The sequence below is a fragment of the Microtus ochrogaster genome, chromosome 1 (assembly GCF_000317375.1).
Source record: "Microtus ochrogaster isolate Prairie Vole_2 chromosome 1, MicOch1.0, whole genome shotgun sequence".
NCBI classification, from domain to species: domain Eukaryota; kingdom Metazoa; phylum Chordata; class Mammalia; order Rodentia; family Cricetidae; genus Microtus; species Microtus ochrogaster.
The window spans coordinates 26,707,298-26,730,808 of NC_022009.1; the positions used below are offsets into that span (position 1 = coordinate 26,707,298).

Below are 23,511 nucleotides of genomic sequence, written 5' to 3' on the forward strand. Positions count from 1 at the left end.
GTAGTTATTGTTGGTGGTGGTGATGGTGGTGGTGGTGGTAATGATGGTGGTAATAATGATGGTGATGGTTATGGTGGTAGTAAGGATGATAATGGTAGTGGTGGGGTAACAATGACAATGATGGTGGTGATGGTGGAGGTAAAGGAGAGGTGATCATGGTATTATGATACTGGGAAGTAGATGCTATCCCATAGAATTTTTTAACCAGTGGCAGAGTGTGGCGATGATTCTGTGCATTCAGCAAAATGACACATTGGATAGGTGGAAAAATTACCTAATAATCCATGAAGTCCATCATATCAAATTCAGTACAAGTAACATTTGATTTTTTTTCAATGCGCGAAGTAAGAGGAGCATCAGTAACCTCCAATCCTAATAAAAATATCGTATTATCCTTGAACAGTTGACATCCAGGTCAAGAACTTGTAGGATGAGATTTTTCAGGTTTAGCCTTAAACTTCTCTCTACTGTCTTCTCAAAACAGGCTCAGGGAAGAGAATTATGACAATTTGACAATTCTCCTGTGTTTGAGTCTCTGTGGGGAAGGACCTCTTGCAGAATGCCATAAATTGATCTGTCTGAGATTGCAATGCCTGTGAGGAAATGATAGGTCATGATTGCTTATAGTTTTCAAAATGTGAAGCATTGATCTCTTGGTTTTTAATATAGTAAATGGCCTATCAGTTTTTAGAATTTTTTTCTTCATTATTTGTGTTGAAAACTTCTGCAGAATTGTCATAATACTTCAGAGTTTTTCATTCTTGTGTTTTTAAAAATAGTTTGATCTCCTTCAGTTTCCATAACTTCAGCTTTAATATCTTTCTATAATTCAAATCTCAGGTATTTCTTGATAAATAAATCTCTGAAAGGTGTGGAGAAGTGATGTTGGAGGCAGTACTTCTGGAAAAGGAAATGTGATCCTCATCACCTACCCTCAGACCTCTCTCTTTTGAGGAAGAGAACACCACAGAGATGGGTCAGGATATGTCAAACATAGTGAGATCATGTGTCCTTTTTATAAACTCACTATGAGAGGCTCTGTGGCTATTGGTTTTATATCCTTTTTTGCTTTCCCTTTTCTGGGTTCCTCTGCAGAATCCCAGGCAGAGACACTTACAGAAAGACTCAAGAGGTGACCAGAGAGAGGAGAACCACAACCCGCGTGGTCACTATGTGGTGACTTGTCATTACCTTGTCCCTTGGCAGTGCAGGGGAGAAGGTGGGCTTTGCTTTTCATTCAGGTTAAATGAGGAGCACTGTGTGTCTAAAGGAGCAGGCTTCTTTATCTTCAGTTTACAGCTCCAGAAGAGGAGGCTTTTCTTCTGAGATCTGTGTTCTTTTTTTCTTCTATACTCCTTTGCACAATCCCAGACAGAAAACTTTCTGCTTTTCAACTAGAGAACTTTTTATGTTTCCAGTATTTATAGCTTTCCTGGTGTTTTCTATGACCTTTCTCTGCAGGGAACATTCCTGTAATTCTAGCATCAGTAAAATAATTCTTTCACTTCATATATATATATATATATATATATATATATACACTTAGCTTTTCTTCTTCAGCTTTGAGTCAGAAAATGAATAAAAACGGAGTCTGAGGCTGATATTCTAGTATATTCTGGGTGAAGTACTGACCTATCTTCAGCAGATTACATGGGAAGGTGAGAACTTGATGAGAAAGTTAATCTCACGCCTGGCTCCCACTCCTTCCTATCCACCTCCTTCATGGTGTGTAGAAGGCCATTCAGTTAGCTAATCCAGAGGAGAACTGCTTATGAACGTAAGTTGGAGAATAATACTGGTCATGGTTTGCACTGAAAATTTTCAAGAATTATCAACCTATATCAGGCTCACACTTGTTCAATATTAGTATTGTGTTAAGAAAAACAACTTAAAGAGACATTAGCCATGTTTCTCATGAGAGTAATTACATATTTTCTTTGTCTTTTGAACTAATTACTATTCCTCCCTATACAGCCTACTGGTAAGGCTCTAGCTATAGTCAAGCTATGAGGTAAGAATGAAAGTTGAAGACAAAGAAATCTTAGCTATCTACTATGTAGGAAGAATAACACACACTAGAGCATTGAGATAAAGAGGTGTGTGTGTGTATGTGTGTGTGTGTGTGTGTGTGTGTGTGTGTGTGTGTGTGTGATTCTTATGTATGCACATGCCTGTGTGTGGTGTGTTCATCACATATGGGCATGTGGTTGTCATAGGTAGCCATACTGTGTTTTTCTACTGTTCTCCAATTTACTTTTTGAGACAGGGTCTCTCACTGAACCTGGAACTCACTATTTTTGGCTGGGTTGGCTTACTAGCAAACTCCTAGGAATCTGGCTTTCTCAATCAACCAACAACACCCCTACGCAAGAGCTAGGTTTACAAACCTTCTCTGGACTTGACTTTTTCACATTGAGCTGGGGATCCGAACTCGGTTCCTCACACTGATACAGCAAACTCTTTAACCACTAAGCCACCTGCCCAGAACAAAAGAGGTTAATTTGAAAAAGAAGACTATAAAAGCAAACTCTCTCCCACTTAAGGCCCCAAAACTAGGCTAAGCCAGCAAACAGCCTGGTCTGTGCCGGGGAGTGCTTCTGACGAATCCCTCACCCCACTCCCACAGCCTCCCACAACATAGGTGTATATTGTCTCTGCATGATTTAGGATCTGGTGCTATTCTGCACTTCTCAGTTTGGGGGCTGAATTCCTCAGCATCCTTGACACATTACAAAAATAGAAAGCCCGATATCATAGTCATACCACCGCCCCACTTACCACCCACAGCCTCAGAGAGGAACAGGCAGGCCTCCGTTCTCAAAGGGGTTACTTGACAAGTCTCCTGAGCTTGAATTAGGTTTTTTCTAGAGAAATGGTATATTCTACTTCCAGAACCCAAGCACCTACTAACCCAGAATGTTCTCTATATCCTAGCGTAGAGCTGTGGTGATCATATGCCATGCAATATGAGAAATGTTTCTAAAGGGATGGAGATTTGGTATTTTTGTCAGGATGCCAAGGGCACATTTATTACCATTCCAGACTTGATAAAAGGTCTGGAAGACCCAACTGCATGTTTCCTGCCTTCAGACTTTCTGCCAGCACTGTTCTTGCACCCTGAGTGAAGAAAGGGTTTTTGAGGGAACCTCCAGGGAAAAGGGTATGCCTAGATAGATGATGGGCTGGGTTGCTGAGATGGCATGGAAGGCGGCAATACACATCCTTGAAGAGGATGATAAGAGTGTTGACTATGAGGGGAAATAGGGAATGGGGGAAATCTGCAGGTGCTTTGGTACTTAATAAAGAAGAAAATCAGAACCTGGTTCAATCCTCTATTTAGTATCAAATCCTACATCGGCCAGAAAAATAAGCAGATGCCGCTCAAAAGCCCTTGAGTGAACAGCCATCTCCACAATCAGGCATGTGTGGGGAAGAGACAGGTGCATCCATGGATTTGCATTCACGAAGCACATCTGTTTCGGGCCATCCTGGTTTCAGAAAGACCACAAAGAAAGGAAGGTTTATTTTGACTTCTGCTTAAGTCAACCTGAGGCTGTTAACTGACTAACACTGATTGTGATTAGTAGCACAACTGTTGTCTAGGAAGATGGTGGTGAAATCGAAACCTAGAGGTAGAACAAGAACAAGAAGTGGAGTGTCATGAGAAGAACGATAGACTACTTGGAAAGCAAAGATGCAATGAGGGCATGGAAGCAGAGACTTAACTTCTAAACTAATTTTTTTTTCTCTCCTTTTGCTTTCCCTTTTCTGGGTTCCTCTGCAGAATCCCAGTCCTTTGGTGACTCCTAATCCCCTGCGCAAGTTGTAATTCTAGTATGGTTGAAGGACCAGCCTGGGGCTTTGACAGTTTGCCACTTTAGGGCAAGCTGTCATTAGCTGTATGTTCTATTCTTTCTTCTCCTTTTCCCCAAGGGTTCTTATGCTATTCCATGACTCTTGGATGCTGAGAAGGTGGAAGAAAGAAGGTCAGCTTGCTTGGGGGCTTATTCTACATACAGCTCAGTGTATCTTGGTCATGAGAAAAAAAAAATAAACATTGGGTTGGGGAAGTTGGAAGGTTTACGGTGTTCATTCATCTGTCATGTTAGGTTGATTTTTATGGTGGTATATAGGTCAGTCTGTGTTTTGAGAAATAATCAAACGTCCCTGCTCTCCCAGGCCTCTTGTGCCCACAGCTTCCTTTAAAAGAACAAGGGAAATACTAAATTCTTAAATCCTTCCCTATGTGTGTCAAACCCCACAGCATGGATGCTGAGTTTGGAGCTGTTCGCTGCACTCAGAATTCTGAGACACTAGGAGGAAGTAAGGAAACGGAAAAGGAAGAAAGGCCAACTTTCTAAGTACCTATCAAAGGGTGGAGCTCTTGTTAAATCCTGAAATGCCCATTTCTACTTCAGGAATTCATGGACAGCAAACAAACAGACAGGTAGGCGGCTACCTTGGCAGGAGCTGCTGCCCGCACAGACAGGCCCTTCAAAGCAGACAGAGAGCTCTATACATAAGAGAAGGCAAATGGCTATTGACATTCACAGACACCTGGAGCAAGTAGATGTTTTCTGGTCGATACCAGCACTGATATGTATGTGGTCAGGGAGTAAGTGGGAAACGATGGCCTTCCATGTCCTTGATTAGCTTTTAGAGCCCATCCATATGACTCCTTCTGGCTCAGTGGGCAGCTCTTTGAAGCTGAAGGCTGGGGAGGCTTATCCATTTGAAATTGGACCTGTGAGTATAGCATACAAGCTTTCTCTGGTTTGTTTGCCTTGCCTGTGTCAGAGAGGAATTATTGGGGATATGAGATTTGAGTTATACCTTGCCTCTTGACCATTTCTCACGTAAACGGTTACAGACAAGGTTATATTCATATTCATATCAATTAGGAGCTGGAACTTGGAGCCTTGGGACACATCCTTCAGTGGAATTCCCTGTCCTCTCCCCACATAGACATCTCCATGTTGTCATGTCATCCTTAAGGCTTCGTTTAGATATTGGCAAAAGTTGAAAAATTGCCTAGCTGCCTAAATGAATACTCTAAAACTTGAATCTCTTGTATGCATCAATATACCTTGAAATGATAAAAGATACCTTTTGCCAAAGGGGATCTCAGGGAAAGTGTTCAGCTCCTGTGAAAACACGGTTTGATGCCTTTTATGAGAAGGGGAGAGAGATTTGGACCTTATTTTTGTTAGTATCTTTAAAACATTTAGAGGAAATATTCCCTTATAAGGTTGAGTTGATTCATCTGTAAAATGAGTGCTTTGAAGTCATCAATGATTCTTACATGTTTTAGGTCACATGACTCTTAAACTCGAAGGCATTTCTGAAATTTATTTTTTCTAGAACGATTACATTCCCGGATGAAACTGAAGGCAGTTTAGGGAGGAGTTTCACAGACCATTTTCAAGGTGGTGAGATCTGACCAGGGAAATTATACACTAAGTGATTCCAAGAGACACGGTTCACAAGGACTTCAATTAAAATGACACCCCTGAGGGAGGGAGCCAAAAGGGTCTCCTTTGTAGCGGTTCCTTAAAAACTCTGAACCACGAACTCAAGGGATGATGAATGTAAGAGTCTTTCCTGGATCAGAAATTCTCACCGATAGTCTCGCATTAGCTTTGTGAGATTCTTAATACAAAATGTAAGCAGAGGCAGCCAAAGAACAGAAATCATCTTAGCTTTGGGGCCTTGGTCAGTGCCCATGATCAAAGTATCAGATTATATTTCACTGAGGGCTCCTATCTCCGTTGCTTGCAAATGGCCATCTCTGTACTCTGTATCTTTGCATCACCACTATTTTCCTGTACATGTATGCTCTTGGTCTCTCATCTTCTTGTAAGTTATCAGCCCTATTGGATTAGGGTACCACCCGATGACCTCACTTAACTTCAGGCTTTATTCCTAACACAGTAATCTTGGGATTAGTCATTATGGGTAGGTATTGGTCAAATATATGTCCAGGAGATGGAGTGAGTTAGAGAAGAGACTTAATAATTGTACGGATTACTTTTAATTTTAGTTTTTCTTTTCACCCTGCCCGTTTTCATATTGTCGTGATATTAAACTAAGCAATTAAAAGTTTCTTTGACATTTGGTAAGTGGGGTGGGGGCACAGCTATTTCTGTTCTTCCTCATTTTTCTTTAACTCTTCTGGGAGAGCGGGGGCTGAGAAGTGAAGGCCAAGAGTTTCTTGTAGTTTGTATTTACTTATTTATTACTGCTCTCCAGTGCCACATTTAGTAACCACCACCTGCTGAGTAACTCCTAAAGCAACAACCGTGCTCCACCCCACCCCCAGCTTCCAGCAGGAACTCATGAAGAGACTCATTCCAGAAGACGCAAAAAGCAAAAAGCGTTTCACTTCCTCCTCTTAAGGCTTCACCAGGACTCTGGGGCTGGTTGCCGGGAATGAGTGAGCTGAGTCCCTCTGCTCTCAGTCTTATTATAGATCCAGCAAGAAGAAGACTATAGAGTGCCACCAAACCACGCTTTCTCTTGTGCTTGGGATGCGCTGATGTCTTTTCTGTTCATCCTTTGCTCAGTGCTAAGGTGTCATTTTAGGAAAAGTAAATTGATCGGGCACAGTGAGTCCCTTTGTTGAGTTTCACTCTCACAGCAAACTCAGCAGGTGAGAAGGCCCCCTTGGCCCTCCCATCCTGTTCTACTCCTCCTTGTGAATTGTCTTTTAGAGCTAGAGACTTAACAGGCAGCATAACCCTGATTGCTCTTTGGGCTGACGAGGGAGGGGGACTTGATTGGGGGAGGGGGAGGGAAATGGGAGGCGGTGGCGGGGAAGAGACAGAAATCTTTAATAAATAAATAAATTTAAATATAAAAAAATAAAAATAAAAAAAATATGTATTAATTTGCTCGAAATGAACAGGTAGGGGGTTGATCAAGACAGACAGAAGTTCATGGAGTGTGAATATATGGAAGGTACACGTATTCTAGCTGGCATTGTTATCCCAAAGCTGGGCAACTCTTTAGTCTCAATTTCTATTGGAAACTTATGAAAATAAAACAAAATACCCTGGAGGTTCTAGATGATCTGTGGTGATGTAAGTTTCCTAATATCTTCCAGCCAAAGTCACATCAAAGACTTCACATCCAGGTACTTTCATGTCGGAGGTAGGGTGAGACTGTGTCTTCAAGGTATAGTCATATGTAGACTCAATTCTTTGTTTACTCAGTATATGGTTGAGACACACAGAAAATGGATGGCCAGGGGAACAGCTCATTAGGTAAAGTGGGTGTTGTTCAATACGAAGACCTGAATTCGATCTCTAACATCTACATAAAAAGCCAGATGTTGTAGTGCACACTTGCAATCTGGGTGTTGGGGAGGGGAGGATACAGGAGGATCTTTGGGGTTTTCTCATTGCCAGACCATAGGGCCTAACCAGCAAGGACCAGGTTCAGTCAGCAATCAAGTCTCACTAAATGGAGAACAAGGAAACCAGCTGCCATCAACCTCTAAGGTCTATATACAGGCATATACAAACCTGTATACCTGCAGCCCCTACATACACAAAACAGACACGACGTTTTCATCTTGCAGACCTTTCCTTCTGAATTTTCCTGGTCCTAAGCTCTCTGTACATATATACGCTTGTCTCCTTGTGTCTTTTTCTCTTATTCCTCAAGGCAAAGCGTGAGACTCATCAGTGTTGCAGATGGTGTTGATCGTATCAAAGTACTTTTCTGGAATATTCTTCCAAACGTGGGGATCAAAACTCAAAGAGCTCCAGATGCATTTTCCTCCCCTTCTGTCTCCAGGTTGGGCGATGCATTTTTTTAATTCTAATTGATTTTGTCAGGATCACGGGTTTGAGAGTTAATGCCTAAAACGTGGGGAAATGAACGTCTTCTGAATTCATCAGATAGTAACAGAATTGGCGTGGATCATCTGAGGGCTCGCTCTGACCTAGAAAAGGGAAAAACAGGAATGTCTGAGATAAACGCAAATTTGGCTGCATTTGTAGCAGGAAACTCAGAACAGCCCTGGTTGTGTATAACTCCTAGGACTCCAACAATTATAAGAACAGATGCACATTATCTGAGTATGGGATGTGTTGTGGTTCAGCCACTAATTTATTGAAATCCCAGTGTTGCGTTTCCTATTTTCAGACTATTAAGACAGGCTTTTTATAATCTGTACAGTGAAAACTGCTCAAACACCATGCAATAAATATTAATACCTAATGTCAATCTTCTGGATATTGTTTATCAGTGCTCTACAAGATAGCCTAAGACATTTGTAGACCATTTTGTTGTTGTTGACTGATTGTTGTTATTTTGGGTTTTCGAGACAGGGTTTCTCTGTGTGTGAAAGCTTATAGGGGCCAATTCCATCCAAACCTCCAGTTATATAATATTAAACTAGTAAGTCTGTCTCTACATCTCAGTTTCTCTATCTTACGTGTCCCCTAAATACCTAGCTTACTGCTTGTCTATAACCAGCTGCTGAGGAGAGTGTTCTGGTTTTTGTTAGAAAAAGAAAAGTCCGGCTGCTCAGAAGATTCAGTAGGAAAATATGCTCCTTGCCAAAAATGAGTACCTGGATTAAACCCCTGAAACCAGCTCTAGCAAATTATTCTTTGGCCTCCACATACATGTTGTGACATGTGTACAAACACACACACACACACACATACACACACACACACTCACACATACACACACACACACACTCACACACAAGACCAATAAAAATAGTTTTAAAAGGTAGTTCTACTTTGTATCCCAGAGTTTGAAATACTTACGTCTTTATTGAAAAGCATTCTTTTTTATTTATGCTTGGTCCACCAAGTTTTCCTGCTGAGAGATAAAGGACAATCGAGCTGAGTGATCACACTTTTTCCATAGCAATGAACTTTTCACCACTGAACAATGTCTTCTTAGATCACAGGGACAGCAGCTGTGTAGGTGTTGCTAGCAGGGAAAAAAATATTTGCTCTCTAAAGTAGGAACACAATTGTTAATGTGTCTGGAGAGAACTTGTTCTGCATGCAATAGTAAAAATGAAACTCTCACGAAACAATACTGTTCCTTTTATAGACGGCTAAGTTTCCTCATCCTAATGGATGTTGTTTCAATGAACAAGGACCTTTCACATCTTTGCAACATCTAGGAATTGTGTTTGATCCTCCATGTAAAGCCAAACAATAATATCTAAGTGATAGGCAAGGAAAGCTCAAAGAAAACTTCTTATACTTAGAATCTCAAATTTGTAAGGGAAGTTATGCACCTCACCCATTCACTTCAGATTGCTTATCCAGTACCTACTGCTTGAACATTCCCTGTTGTGGAGAGCTCATGGCCTTGAAAAAAAACCCTTCTGATCTTGCAACAGCTCCAGATTTTGATGTTTTGGGTCAGTGATGGCGCAAACCTTTAATCACAGCACTTGAGAGGCAGAAGCAGGCAAATCTCTGTGTTCAAGACCAATATGGACTACAAAGTTCGAGGACAGTCAGGGCTGTTAGAGAAATTCTGAAAAAAAAAAGGAAGTGTGTATGTGTGAGTGTGTGTGTGTGTGAGAGAGAGAGAAAGAGAGAGAGAGAGAGAGAGAGAGAGAGAGAGAAGAAAGAAAAATGTATTAGAGCCTGCTCCTTCCCTGACATACATGTATATGAAAGAGAACATGTTTCAAAAATATACTGTATATATCTCATTTTTTTGACAGATATCCACTGGTTATTCCCCATTGGGTTTGAGATTGTCCTCAGTTTGAGATCAGGGATTTTATTGTCTTATATTCATCTGTAGGTGTAGTGATTTTCAGGGGATAAATAATTTATTCAAGGTCATGGTTTAACAAAGAAGGAAAAGAAACACAGACTTATGTTGTTTAACCCTAGAACTTAAACAGTCTGCCTCTAACGTCTAAAGTGTTTAATACATCATGTTTCTATGAATCACATAGGGTGCCAAGCTATAAACGAACTGATCACAACAGTCTGTGACAAGTGTTAACTGAACAGTGCTGTGGGATGATAGAAAAGACCAGCTAATTCTGCCTGTCCAGATTGGAAGCAGGAGATCTGAAAACACAGATATCATTGATACTAAAATATTATATCAGTGCTGTTCCATTTATTTTAAGAACAGCCTGTTCTATCTCTGATATAAACTCTCATTTCTGTACCCAGCCCCCAACTTCCCTAACAGCTCTGAGATGTGCTAAATCCTTACTGTCACTGAGCCATGCCCTTCTTAACCATCCTGGAAACATTTCCAAAGCTTCTCAGATTGCACTGTTCCTCCTGCGAGGGAGTTTGTTCATTCCATGTGCCTTCCAGAATTTTCTGTTACATGAATTTAAGGCTATTAAATCAATAGAAACACACCACTTAACTGTCTGTCTCTGTTATTCTCTCTCTCTCTCTCTCTCTCTCTCTCTCTCTCTCTCTCTCTCTCTCTTTGTTTCTCTCTCCCTCTCTTTGTGTGTGTGTGAGTGTGTGTGTGTTTGGTAGTTCTTGGATTTGATCCTAAGACCTCATCTATGAGAGGCGGGCACTCTACTACTAAGATTGTTTTTAAAAAAAAAATTCAGAAAAACTTTAATGATTTAATGACTTTATTTAGATCCCTGCCTCTCTTAGATTATGTACTCTTCATAGAATGGAGAGGGGGTAGAATACTTGAACAAGCATATTTCTACAGATACATGAAAAATAACAAAATAAATCAGCAAAAGTAAGGTGAGTAAGTGACAGTATGACTTTTTTGAATCATTATAGAATTTTCTTAACAACTCTTAATGCAGCAACACAGGCATTAGAAATAAAGAGTGAGACTGTGGATGGATGTGTTTCCTGTGTGGTTCCTTCATGTCTCTTTGCAATTTTTCCATCCTGTTTTCTCCTTTCCCTTCCCTTTTCTTGTCTTTCATTATCCTATGTCATATTCATCTTGTTCATAGAATGAAAAATTGACTCCTTCCTGAGTTTCCCAGGCAGGACAATTAACATCCGGGGAGTTTGCCTCTGGTGAGTTGTAGGTAGATGACTACACTCTATATTAATAACTTCCTTATTTTAAAGCCCTCTTTGCAATTTCCCCTCATTCTAGGTTAAATTCATATAGTGAACATTAATGTACAATTATTTCTTTGAATGTATGTTTTCTTTGGATACTAAAATGTCCTCTGATTCAATTATTAATTATTCTCCTGTTGAGGAAGCAAGTTCGGAGAGTTCAAAGTTGCTCAGGGTCGAACAGTAACGCACAGGATGTAGACAGCAGTCCTCCAATTTTTCGTGCATGTGTTACCTTATCTGTGAATCCACCCAAGGTCTTCTTTTGCTCACCAAGTTAGATTAATTCCATTATCTAGTATGTGTACCTGGTTTACACCTCTAATCTCCCAATTGCTGTGGGCTATATGGTATGATTTTTTCAGGGTGTTTAGCTTTTTGAAGCATTTGCTTCCTAAGCCCCGAACACTCTTCCTTACTGGGTCTTTTGGATTTAACACAGCATTCTGTCCTAGTAGGCGTATATTTAACATTCACAGAGTAAAGAAACGGATTCGCTGCAGTGATGACTAAGGACTGTGGCTTCTTTCTATATTGAGTAGAATCTAGTTCAGAGGTTGACTTATCAACATTTTAAAAAGACTATTAAACGATAGCTAAATTCTTCCTGAAGTCAATGGAGATTAATAAGGATTAGCAACGTACACCTTTCAGGGAAAGGGCCGATTAATTAGAACTTATTATGACTTTGAGAGAAGACAGTGAGAAAATGAAAGAAAAGGGCCAGAATACTCTTTCCAGATCCGAAGGCCAACTGAGATCCTGTTAGTCCCCATCCTTGGGCAGAGAATAATGACAGAATCAGGTTGGGCTTCGAAAGCTGGTGTTATCTGGTTCTGGGACTGACTATCAGCTTTATCAGTTCAAAGCTGACTTGAAGGACAGATGTAGAAGAATGGATGGAGGCAGTCTCTTTCCTACCAAAGGTGTACATGGACAAGTCAGCATGCTGAAAGCACCTGTAGAGAATCTCCACCTGCATTTTGGGGTTGCTGAGGCTGCTCCCTGGGAGCTCTGTGTAAACAGCAAAGAGGTGCTAGCTGAGGGGATAACTTCTAAGGAGTGTCCCGGAGAAAACAAGAAGAGTTATTACGTTCATCATGATCATTGACACTGATCATTTTCTGTAGGTCAGACACTGTTGATAAATACTGCACAGGTATTAGCTGTTTGAAGCTACAGAGAGTTTCTATGAGTATTCTCATTTTAAAACAGAAAGGGTAAACCAGAAACTGACCAAAGATCGTCTCAAGGCTTATACAGCAACAATAATTGGGATTTGATCTTGGGCTGCCAAGCAGCACAGCCCAATATCCAAAACTGTAAAATCTCAAGATGCTCTCTAACCCTTTGATTGGGTGATATACCCTATAAATATGTAAATTAATGACTGTCTTGGGTTGGGAGCTCAAGAGCAGAGTGTTTGCTTACCATGTGCAAGGCCCTAGTACTACACAAAAAGTATTGTTTCCGTCTAACAAAAATTCACTTTGTTTAATTCCTCAAAACTGGATAGAGGTTTTAACAGTGATAATGAGAAGTTTGGATCAGGGATAGCTAGTAGCTGGTTAGTACAGAATAACACGTTTATATGCCCGACCTCTGTAGGAAGAACTGGACCCTGTATTTGAGGAAAAGTAAATAATGATCATAATAATAACTATTTAATAAATTATTATTATTTCATTTAGATCTCAAGTGTAACTAGCTAAGGAACTTTTCATGCTTTCCACTAAAGAGATATATAAAAATTTGAATGCTATCAATTTTCCAGCCCCATTGATCAAATCCAGAAGATCTGGAAATGTAAAAGAGGTTTGGCTCGGCATTTAAAAGCCTGATATTCCTCCTGCAGCCACAAGGAGGACAAGGGAATGATAATGTTTATAAGAAACAGGCAGAGGAGATCAGACGTGTTCAGGGTAGTATGGCCACAGACGGAACATATTCTATTCATGTATAAAATCCTCAACAATAAACGGTATATTCTTAACAATTAAATCTATGTTCTCAACAATAAAAGGTAAAAAAAATACCAGAGCAATCTAAGCATCCTGATCTATACATTAATACAAAGAGCTACTGTCTTTTTCATTTAAATCAATTTTATGTAGGAATCATATTTAAAAGAAAAAAAGAAAAAGCTTTCTTTTTTATACTCCCCAAAGGGAAACATACTCAAAATTGGCTTTTTTTTTCTCTTGGATGACTTTCTTAAATAAATGAACGGAAGAATGAATTATGTGGCTATAAATAAATCTCCCGGCATATAATAAAGCAATGTTCGACTGCTTTATGGTGTCACTAGAAGAACCCTTGGATATATTTATAGCCATGCTAACAGTCACCTGTATTTCTTCAGGACTTTTATTTCACTATACATTATGAGAGTTTAGTTGGGGGAGGGTGCTGTTTGTGTTTTTCTCCTCTTGAACTGCCTACTGGAGCTGTGTAGAGACAGCAAGTAAGGATTCCTACTGTTTAGTTTTGGAAAAAGTGGGTCTTCATCTAATGGCTCCGGTCTCACACAGGCAGACTGTGGGTTCATGTTTTCTGGTCTTTCTAAGTCCGCAATCACATTAGATGCGCCAGCAGCGGCGAACTTGACAGGTATCTCCTGCTGACAGCGAAGTGGCAAGTCAGAGTCTATCCAAGTGAGAAGAGGAATGTGCAGAGATAAAATGCGCCATGAGGGACGATGGACAAGGCAACATCACATCAGGTTCCTGACGCCCGACACATTGAAAAATACAAGTAGGAGGCTTATTTTAGAAGCCAACAGATTTTTTTTCCCTTACTGCTTGGAAGCTGAGGTGATGAACAAGACAAAGTAGAGAATTAAGAGCAAAGACTTTCTTCCTTTCCATCTGGACAGTCTCCTAAGAAGAGAAGGGAGAGGAAAGTCAAGGAGCCAGGAGAAGGAGTCTATGATGACAAACTCTGGAACCTAATGCACCCGAGAAACCCAGCTCCTGCCTCATCTACAACAGGGATTTACACACCATATTCCATTCAGAAATGCAAGATTTTGCAGAGCTCCATCTGGGTTTCATGAAGCAATATACACAGGGGGCCAAAACGGATCAGTCCTATGAAATTATTGTGCTTTATATCTTTGATGAGCATCAAATCTTCAACATTTCTCCTTTTCTATCTTAAACATGGACTCCCTTCTCCTTCTGTTTCACGTGTCTGGGATTCCAAATAAAGGGGCCCACTAGGGGACAGCATGAAGGGAGAAAAAGGAGCACCTGTGGTGTGTAGTGATGAGTATTTTTCTGGGATTCTAGCTGTTGCGGGGGGGATTTAGAACATATCAACATATTGCCAGAGATAAAATTCTCAATATATGTCGGCCTACTATAAACTGCAATAAGACTGAAAAGAACGGGAGGTAGAAAAGACATACACAGAAGAATGTGTTGGCTAGAGGCAGGGATGGGAGACATATGAAAAAATTAACAGTGTATTAAATTGGAGAGGGGTATGTAGTTTATCAGAATGACGGTGGCTTAGCTCTTTGGAGTAGAGGCAACAGAAAGCAGTCATGGATTTCTTATCTGATTAGCCTTCTCCCTACTCAACAATGCTCATAAAGGAACCCACAGCTGCTTCTTCTGACATTTTGTGAGTAGTAAATAAATAAGTTATAAGAATGAGACATAGAATGAATACTTCCAGACATAACACACCAGCAGTGTTTGCAGATTTCTTTCTGCATCAAGGGTTTAGTTTCCCTTTATAGCCTGGCCGAGAACTAATTGGAATGTCCATCTAGGCGTCTCTTGCTTCCCTGGGATGAGTCAAAACAATCTTCAGTATCCAGTGCCAATTTGCAAAAGAAGGCGATGGTGAGATGGCTAAAAGTTCCAGAAATCAACTCCAGATGGGTTGTCTTTGTTAGATCAGTGTCACTAAAGTCAGATAAATGGGCCAGCGAAAACTCTTAGTGTGGGAGCTAATAGGTTTGAAGACTTAGTTGGCAATTGGCTCACTGGGTTCATTTATTCAGCAGGCATCTACTGAGATGCTGCTACTTGCTACCCATGTGCTGCATGCAGAGGATGCAGCAGAGGGGAGGACAAAGGCTCTGCCATTTTCTTACCAATTTTCTTTTAATGATACAGACCAGGAACAAATGATTCAACGTCTCCAAGTCAACAATGCTGTGAAGGAAACAAATCAGGACGACCAGAGTAGAATGGCCACCAGGGGTGGCAATGTCTATCCTAAGTGGCAGGCTGAAAGACACTCTGGAGGAAATGACTTGGCAAATGCCCCTGACTATGTTGAGGGAAACCTCCCCCATAAGAAGGCTCAGTAAAGCCCTAACAGGCTTGGGTTGGTAAATATCTACATTCAGGCAGCATAAAGAAGGTCTTGGGGAATAGAGGAAGTGAGTCAGGAACATCTAGTTGATGGAACTGGCGAATACATTCAAAACCTCGTCATCTATGTCCTTTTGAGGCCTTGGAACAGAGTCAGAGCAAGTTTAAAGAGCAACAGGAATCCTCTGGGGGAACTAAATCAAAAGGCAGCTGACAAGACTAAGAATTATTGTGAACTCTAGGGAATAATGCTTAAGATTTTTTTTTTCTTGACTTTGCCAATAATAGCACAAGACCCTAACTGTAGACCTAACCTTCTCAAAGTTCAGCTTAGTTTTCTAGAGATCAGGGAGTGCTGTTACCAATGGTCAGGTCCTATGCCAGAGGTACTCTATATTTTCCCATTTAAAACTCCCAGCATCCCAAGGAGGGAGGCATCAGCCACACCACACACACAGAGGAGGTTTGGGCACCCCTTCATCCTATTTCCACCTTTGCAGTGGTGTTCCTGAATACGAGTTGCTGTGTGTGTGTGTGTGTGTGTGTGTGTGTGTGTGTGTGTGTGTGCCCCTACTTTCCTCAGAACGGAAGTGCAGGCACTGCTAGCAGGGCTCAGACAGTAAGGACCTGCCTGGGAAGGGCGCTCCTCTAGTGTGCCTTTGCTCCCACTCAGCGGAGGGTTTGGAAAGAGTGGAGAGATAGTGTCATCGGTTCCTGAAAGGGCTCTGGGCCAGTCCCTCCTGGAGTCACAGATGGCCCTGACAGGAGCTGCACACCCCATCCACTCCGGTACTTCCTCTTTGCAAACCCCTCCCTTCTTACCCCCTGCCACCACCACTCCCCACCCCCTACTCGCATGCCCTACCCAGAAGATTTAGCTAGCAGTCTCTGATGCCCAGCGCAAGGAAGAATCCACCTGCCTGAAACAGCATGTTCGGAGCAAGTCAGGGACTGGCCAGCCACTCCTTCCTTTGCACGCCTACTTTACTATTTGAAGACACTAGCCTCTGGATCCTGAATTCCAAGAGTATTCTGTCTAAGGTGGGGTGGAAGCCACCTCGTAGGGCAGACTGGCAGCCACCTAACCCTTCACCCTACAGAGTCCGTGAGCCACCCACCCTCTAACCTTTACTTCGGAGAGCAATAACACTGATTCTTTCGCCTATCTGTTGTCCCAGAAGTGCTGTCTTGGATCTCCTGTTCCATCTCAGCAGAGACAAGCACTGGAGAGTGGCTGCCCCAGGCACAGCAAGAAAAGCTGAGCGCCTACCTCAGGCAGTCCAGTGTGCCTGCAGACTTCGGGTTTATTTTGGTTTAGGAATACTTGGGCTGTGCTGTTACCTTCCTTCCAAAACCTTCACAGCACCTTGATCGCCGAGTTTGGTTTTAAGGATCCTGGGAGAGAAGCAGGAAGGGAGATGCCGACAGGAGGCCCGAGGAACAGCAACGGAGGCCTGTGGGTCTCCGGCGTGCACGCACGGCAGGGTGGGACCGAGGAAGAGTGAGGCGAGAAAGCACCGCCTGGAACGCGCCAGTGCGTGAGAGCAAGGGGCTAGCCAGCTAGCGTACACTTGAATGGGAAGGGCCAGGATGCCGGGCGGCTCCACCCCTCCCTCCTCCGGAGCCAGCCAGTCCCTCGGCAGAGGACACGGGCTGCACTGATTTGCTCTCTCGAGCGCGCTATTTGCATATGACTTGCCCATTTGTGAATTTGGCTCCCCAACTCCTTGCTTCACTTCACCTGTGCCTGCCCAGTTGCTCGCACTTTGCGGGCGCCCGCACCTCCTGGCCACCTCCGCTGCCTGTGGGCCACCTCCTCTAGCGCTCTCTCTGATTGAGCCCACCCTGCTCCTCTCCATCTCCTACCCCCTGGTTTGGGTGGCTAGCTCAGTGCTGTTTCTTTCCCTCTGGTCCTTCTTGATCAAATCTTTCTCTGGCTGCTGCTGCTGGCTGCTTTTTCAACCCGTTGGGATCCCAGGACTGAGGCGGCTTTACTGTGGCGGCTCATCCAGGACGCTCAGGGTTAACAGCCTCCGCGCCCTTCCACGGAGACTCCCGGGAGCCCGGGAGCAAAAGAACTCTTCCACCTGCAGCCCCCTTTTGCCTGGCAGTTCTGCATTGCATCGCTTGGAAGTCGAAACAAGAAAGGAAAAAAAAAATGTCAAAACTCCTTGGATGTTGGGATAAACTAGCGTGAACCTACTTGGGGTTTTCCTGCTTTGTCTTTTTCCTTCATTTCCACCTTTCCCGCGTGGCTTTCCAGAGTATGCAGTTAAAACCTCGGACTTGAGGCACCTAGAGAGCAGGAAGAAGTCTCTCGGGTCCTTCCCTGAAATGTGTGACAAGCCGGAGCTCTCCAGGAGGTTTGCTGTACCTGGGTCGACTCTTGCATCCTAAATTCCCCCTCCAGGGGGGAAAAAAGAAAGGCTCTGCCTTATCTTTTTTTTTTAAAAAAAAAATTTCAGCTTCTTTTTGCAGTTTCTTTCTTTTTTCGTTTTTCCTTTTTCCTTTTAAACAGATTCACCATTGCCCCGCAAGCACTTATTGCTTCCCCCATCCCCAAATTGGACAACTCTTCTTCCTGCTATGATGGGCCCCTGGGCATCATGAACTTCGTTATTGCTCACTGGCTGGAATTTAAACTGCCCATCTGTAGTGGTCCAGTGCGTTGACCATGCACCTGAGAATCCATGCAAGACGGAGCCCTCCTCGCCGGCCGGCCTGGACGCTTGGGATCTGGTCCCTCTTTTGGGGATGTATCATCAGCTCTGTGTGGAGTTCTTCTAACGTAGCCTCCTCCTCTTCTTCCTCCTCTCCGGGATCTCACTCTCAGCACGAGCATCATTTCCACGGCAGCAAGCACCACTCTGTGCCTATTTCTATCTATCGCTCCCCTGTTTCCCTTCGAGGAGGGCACGGTGGGTCTCTCTGCTCTTTATCTTTTACTGGGGCATTGCTAATCCTTAATCCCGTCGTCTTTCAGGTAGGGTCAAGGGTGAGAACAGCAGGAAAATTCAATTTAAAATGATGAGAAGGTTCCAATGTGCATAAGGGGAAAAAAACAGTCACTTTTTCTTACTGGCAAATGCTGTTTGCTCTCAGCCACCCACTTTCCAATAAAAGGTTCTCCTCCCCTTGCTACCCCGATTCACGGCACTGCAAGCACACTCTCTCCCCTTTGCCACCTGGTTTCTCCCACCCCTTGGTGGCAGGCAACTCAGTCAGACAAGTCCCAGTGATGCTGCACATTGAGAAGTCATTCATTCACCTTGCATTCACCCTTCCTTTCTCCGGTCTTGTCTGGGGGCTAGTTGGGAAGAAATAGCAGACAGCAGGTCCTTGGGGCAGGAGCCTGGAGCTGATGAAACTGCTATAAAGTTACCTGTGTGGTAATGGTCTGGGGAGAACAACCGAGTCAAAGACAGCAGAAAATATACTCAGCAGCCAGTGGCTGTTACTACTCAGTTTTGGCAGCTATATATTTTTTTCTGTTATGTTTGTTGGAGAGTAGTTATCCCTTAAACAGCATGCCTAATAGTGCTAACTATGAGAGACAAAGCGATATGCCAGATAAGGCTAAGGCCGTGTTTTATTTACGCCTGTAAATTATAGCAACTTTGATTCTCAATTCATGCAGATGATCATTCAATTAAAGTCAGTATGAATGGGCTGGTTCGCACAAGCCACGTATGATATATTTTGCTTCAGACAGCCCTCTTTGCATCATAGTTATTGAAGGAAGAGACCCACAGTTCATCAGAATAGACCCAGCGCTGAATAGGCTCCCTCTCAAAGGCTGGTGTCTGCAGCGAAGGCAGGAGCTCGCTGTAGTAAATTGTTCCAAGAAGTGTTTACTATGCGCTCCACTCTCATGATGAGGGGCATGGGGAAAGGAAAGGCAGAGGGAATGCATGAGCAGCCCTCCACTGAGCTGTGCTAAGAACCTCTCTAGGGGCCCTGCTGTGGCTTGTATTTTGAGGCATGCAGACCCCCATTAGAAAAGTAATTCTTTCCACCGCCTCCTAGCCCGGGGCTCCTGCTCCAAGCTGTCTGTCGTTTTAAGTGGAAACACATTGAGAGAATGCCAGCACATGCTGGTGCTTTCTCTCTGTTCAAAGCACATGCAATGGAATTGTCAAGCAGCTCACAGAGTGTAAGGTTTGGTCGAAGGGTTTGGTTGGTGGGATTGAGAGAATGCCCCAAACTGGCTTCTAACCTGGTTGCTGTTTTTTCCTCTGACTTCTGTCGGGTCCGCTGTACTCTCTAAAACAAGACAGAACAAACAAGGGAAACCACAGAAACCTAGACAAGAGGTATATCCCCACACTCACATAAAAAGGCAATTTCATTAAACTGAAAACGTATCTCCTAAGAAAGGGACAGACTAGGGTGGGGGCTGAGACGAAGGGAGCCAGACAGACTATTACTAATAGCCATAATTAAACACAGAAACGCCGAGCGATAATTAGCTAAATTTTGCTAATTAGTGTAAATGATCACCAGGGAGATGAAGATTATGCATTAGTTAGAGGTTAGAGGCAACCAGGGTCTTTCCATATATACATATATTGTTGTAGTTGTTCAAGATGTAAACAGTTAAAAGCGGCTACTAGTAGTAAGTGATGGAATTTGCAGAACAGAGCACTTGAAAGGTTTCTAATTTCTTCCTCCACTTTCTCTGTCTTATTCACCTCCTATTTCCCTTCCCAAAGGGCCAATTGTTATGCAGGTTAAATTTTATTTTTTTTTTCTACCTTCTCTATGATTGGTGCTTCGGTTTTCTCTAACCCCTTTTGACTGGTGTTCATTCCAATTTCTCGTTATCTGGCAACTGATAAGATTCAGGTTGATAGACAAGAAGAGAATAAAGAAATGGTCAGAGACCACTCACAAGCCTCTCCTATTCAGCAGAGCTGCAGGACACACCGAATCCCAGGGTCTGCCCTGGTTAAGATAAGAGAGCTTATGAATTCTACTGTTGGTTGTCCTCTCTCAGTAATCCCATCCCACTGATTTGGGACTTGGAGAGTGAATGTATTGATACTAAGTAGATGGTTTTTATATCTAATTAATGTTTTTGAGATTGAGATCAAGGGAAGTAGCAATTACCAAGAAATCCCAACCTTGGTTCCCTTCTGTGCACCCCAGCTCTAACTTAGAGCCTCTCTTACTAAGAAGACCAGAAGGACTCCCCAGAGCTTTCCAGTGATGTCTGTTTCCAATTCTTATCTGAAATACACTGACTTTTTTCTAGTTCATGACCAAGATTTGGTTAGCAATTGTTTTACAAAATATGTTTTAGGTGCAGGTCACAGCAGGCATAAAAAAGCTAGAGTCTTGAATCCAAGAACCTTCTTTGAGGCAAGAAAATTATTTTAAAGCACTATATTTCATCCTTTGCCTAACTGTCTGAGAAACCCTAAATCCTCAAAGCTCCTGCTAACCAACAGCCATCCTTTCCCCCACTCCCCTGCCCTGTAGTGAGAGTCTCACTAAGACAGATGGGAAAAACAGAAACCCTCTAAACAGTTGGTAGTTTTTACCCATGCTCTTATCCTTGCTTGGAGGTAATCTTTAAAATATTGATTATGCTATAGATTTGTCTGAAGTCTATAGTCCAGGGCAGCCTAAGTGATGCTGAGATCACTTGTAAAATAGGGAGAGAAGACTACTAAGGTTTCTCAAATAGTCTTAGGTTAGGATTTCAAGACAGAATGAGCCCCTTAAAAATTGAAATCTAATCTCCTTTTCCTCCTTGTTCAGTTTCTTCTCATAGGCTCTCCATCCCCTTTCTTGTGATCTACCCAGTGGTCACTCAGGTAACACAGAACAGTAACAATGGTCCACACTTTGTCTTATCTATAAAATACACATAAGTTAATAAGACACCATGGCATTCATCTTAGCGTGGTTCAGTAACTACCTTCATCACTATGGAAGACAATTGCTTCTGTGTATTAAAAGTGCAGAGGGAAGGTAGCACCCCGGAGAGGAAGTCAAATACTTCATATAAAATCTAAATGTCCTTATAAGGTTCATATTTTCATTCTCCCATTACCCAAACTATCCCTTCATGTTTATTTTTCCATCGTACGCTTTGTTTCCACCATTAAACAACCTAGTTGTCAAAGCGCTTGGCGGTGTAGCGGGAGACAGCATACCAATAGGCAAAGCGTATTTGTTTTCTTATCTTCATTTCCCATATGGTCTTGTTCTTTTCCAAACCATCTCAGCAGAAGAGGTGGTGGCCTCCCTGGTGGCACTGGAGCCAGGAGTCTCGTATGAGACCCTGTCTCTAGTTCCTTTCAGGGACTAAAGTTTGTCCGGGGTTGGGCTGGTTCTGCGCTCCTCAGCTGAGTCCCTTCTGCGGCTCAGTAGCTACTTCCCTAACCACTTTCTCTCTGCCTTCCTTCGTGAGACTGGGAACACTGAATAATTCAGAGTGTTGGTTGACAGATAAAACGAGAAGATTTATACGTCTTTGGCCTTGGTGATGAATTAATTAAATCGGTTTCTCTTCTGTCCTCAGCATGCATTGTCTCTCTTCTCTAAAAGGTACTGGTAAGTGGTGGGCTTGGAGATTAGCCCGCTCTGGAAAGATTTTAGAGAGAGATTATAATATCATAGTATAAATCTCTTCAGGACTGTTAATTATTAATTATTTTTTTTATCTTTTTTACATGCCTATCCCCAATTCCCCTTCTCTCTTCTCCTCTTGCTCCTCCACTTCCCCTACCCTACCACCCATCCACTCCTCAGAGTGGTTAAGGCCTCATTATTGCCTCTTTGTAAGCTGGAGGTGGGGGCTAGTTTTTCACAGGCAGAGGAGAGGAAAAACTGCGAACACTGAAAATAAAGCCCTTGACTGACTTGCTGATGCATAGAATTCAGTGGTAAGAATTTTATTCCTCTATATCAGAATTTGAATCTAGCATAGGTACCATCAGATTTCAGGAAGTTTTCTTCTCAGGGCCCCTAGGTAACCTGGGAGAGACACGACTCCCTGAAGGTAATCAAGGAACTTCTATCTAATCTTTGTTTCCTATGGCTGCCGTTGCAAAGAACCAAACTCTGGTTTCTTTAAACAACCAGACATTCGTTTTGTGAGAGTTCTGAAGACAAAAAGTTGAAGGTCAGCATGCCAGCAGGCTTGTTCTGCCGAGCCCTCTCTGTGGTTTAGAGATGACCATTTCTCCATTAGGTCTCCATCTCAGCTTCTCTCCTTTTCTCTGTGTACGTCATTCTTGGTGTATTCTGTTTTCCTGTTCTTCCTTCTCCTGAAGACCCATTAGACTACACTAGGTCCACCCTAATGGCTTTATTTTATTGTCACCTCCTCTTTACAGGTTTTGACTCTGATGAGTGGGGCTTCCATATACACACTATGAGGAGACAGCGAAAGGTACCCAGGGTGAAGCTTAGTCATCGCTATACCTGTACAGCTTACTGTTCAGTGAATTCAGGGAGTCTGTTAAACTCAGAATAAACAAGTAAACCCTCGGTGACAATGACAGCAATTTACCAAATCCTAAGATGGCACCTCAAGAGGAAAAATCCGATTTGTAGAAGTGGTGAAAACAAAGACAGCGGGTTTACTAAGGCTCTATTTGCCTTCTTGGCAGAGCTTCTGGGCCTGAGTCAGGATACTGATGTCCATAGGACTAAGTCTGTCTCACTGCAGACACAGGCTGTGGACACGGTCTAATGTCACCCTGAGGCTTTCTCACCCAGACCTGTTGCCCTTCTGAGCTACATCCTCAGACCCCTGCCCCACTGACATCCTTATGTCCTCTCCTTGCCTGATATCCACCCACCACTAACTCCTTAGTTTATTATTAAACAAGAAAAATTAGATCAACTGCATGTAAATAATTATCTTTTGACAGAAGATAAATATGCTCACTTTTAAAATTTAAAAAGGATCACTTCATTTTTTGGCTTTTATATGGAAATTTATTTCTAAATATAAATGTTGTAGCCTGACTACTTTATAAGTTATAACGCTCCAAAGAAATGACTAAGAAACCATATTGTACATTGTAAAGTTGCTATATATTTGAAGCAAGATGTTCAGTTCTTATGGAAAATAATTTCCTCCCTCCCTCCCTCCCTCCCTCCCTCCC

General features: G+C 42.6%; 1 protein-coding gene across 27 annotated transcripts in view; it reads left to right on the plus strand.

The window, feature by feature from the left end:
- Nrxn3 (neurexin 3) overlaps positions 1 to 23,511 on the plus strand; it is a 1,572,781-nt gene that overhangs the window by 1,036,876 nt on the left and 512,394 nt on the right. Inside the window, exon 1 of one of the 27 annotated variants that reach the window (XM_026780498.1) lies at positions 16,657 to 18,306. The exons of 23 other annotated variants lie outside the window; for them this stretch is intronic. In XM_026780498.1, the coding sequence (XP_026636299.1) occupies positions 18,063 to 18,306 (244 nt within the window). In that variant the 5' untranslated portion in view covers positions 16,657 to 18,062. Of the gene's footprint in view, positions 1 to 16,656; positions 18,307 to 23,511 lie in introns of those variants that run through there. 3 more of the 27 variants (XM_005343415.3, XM_026780495.1, XM_005343414.3) reach the window with 3 other exon arrangements.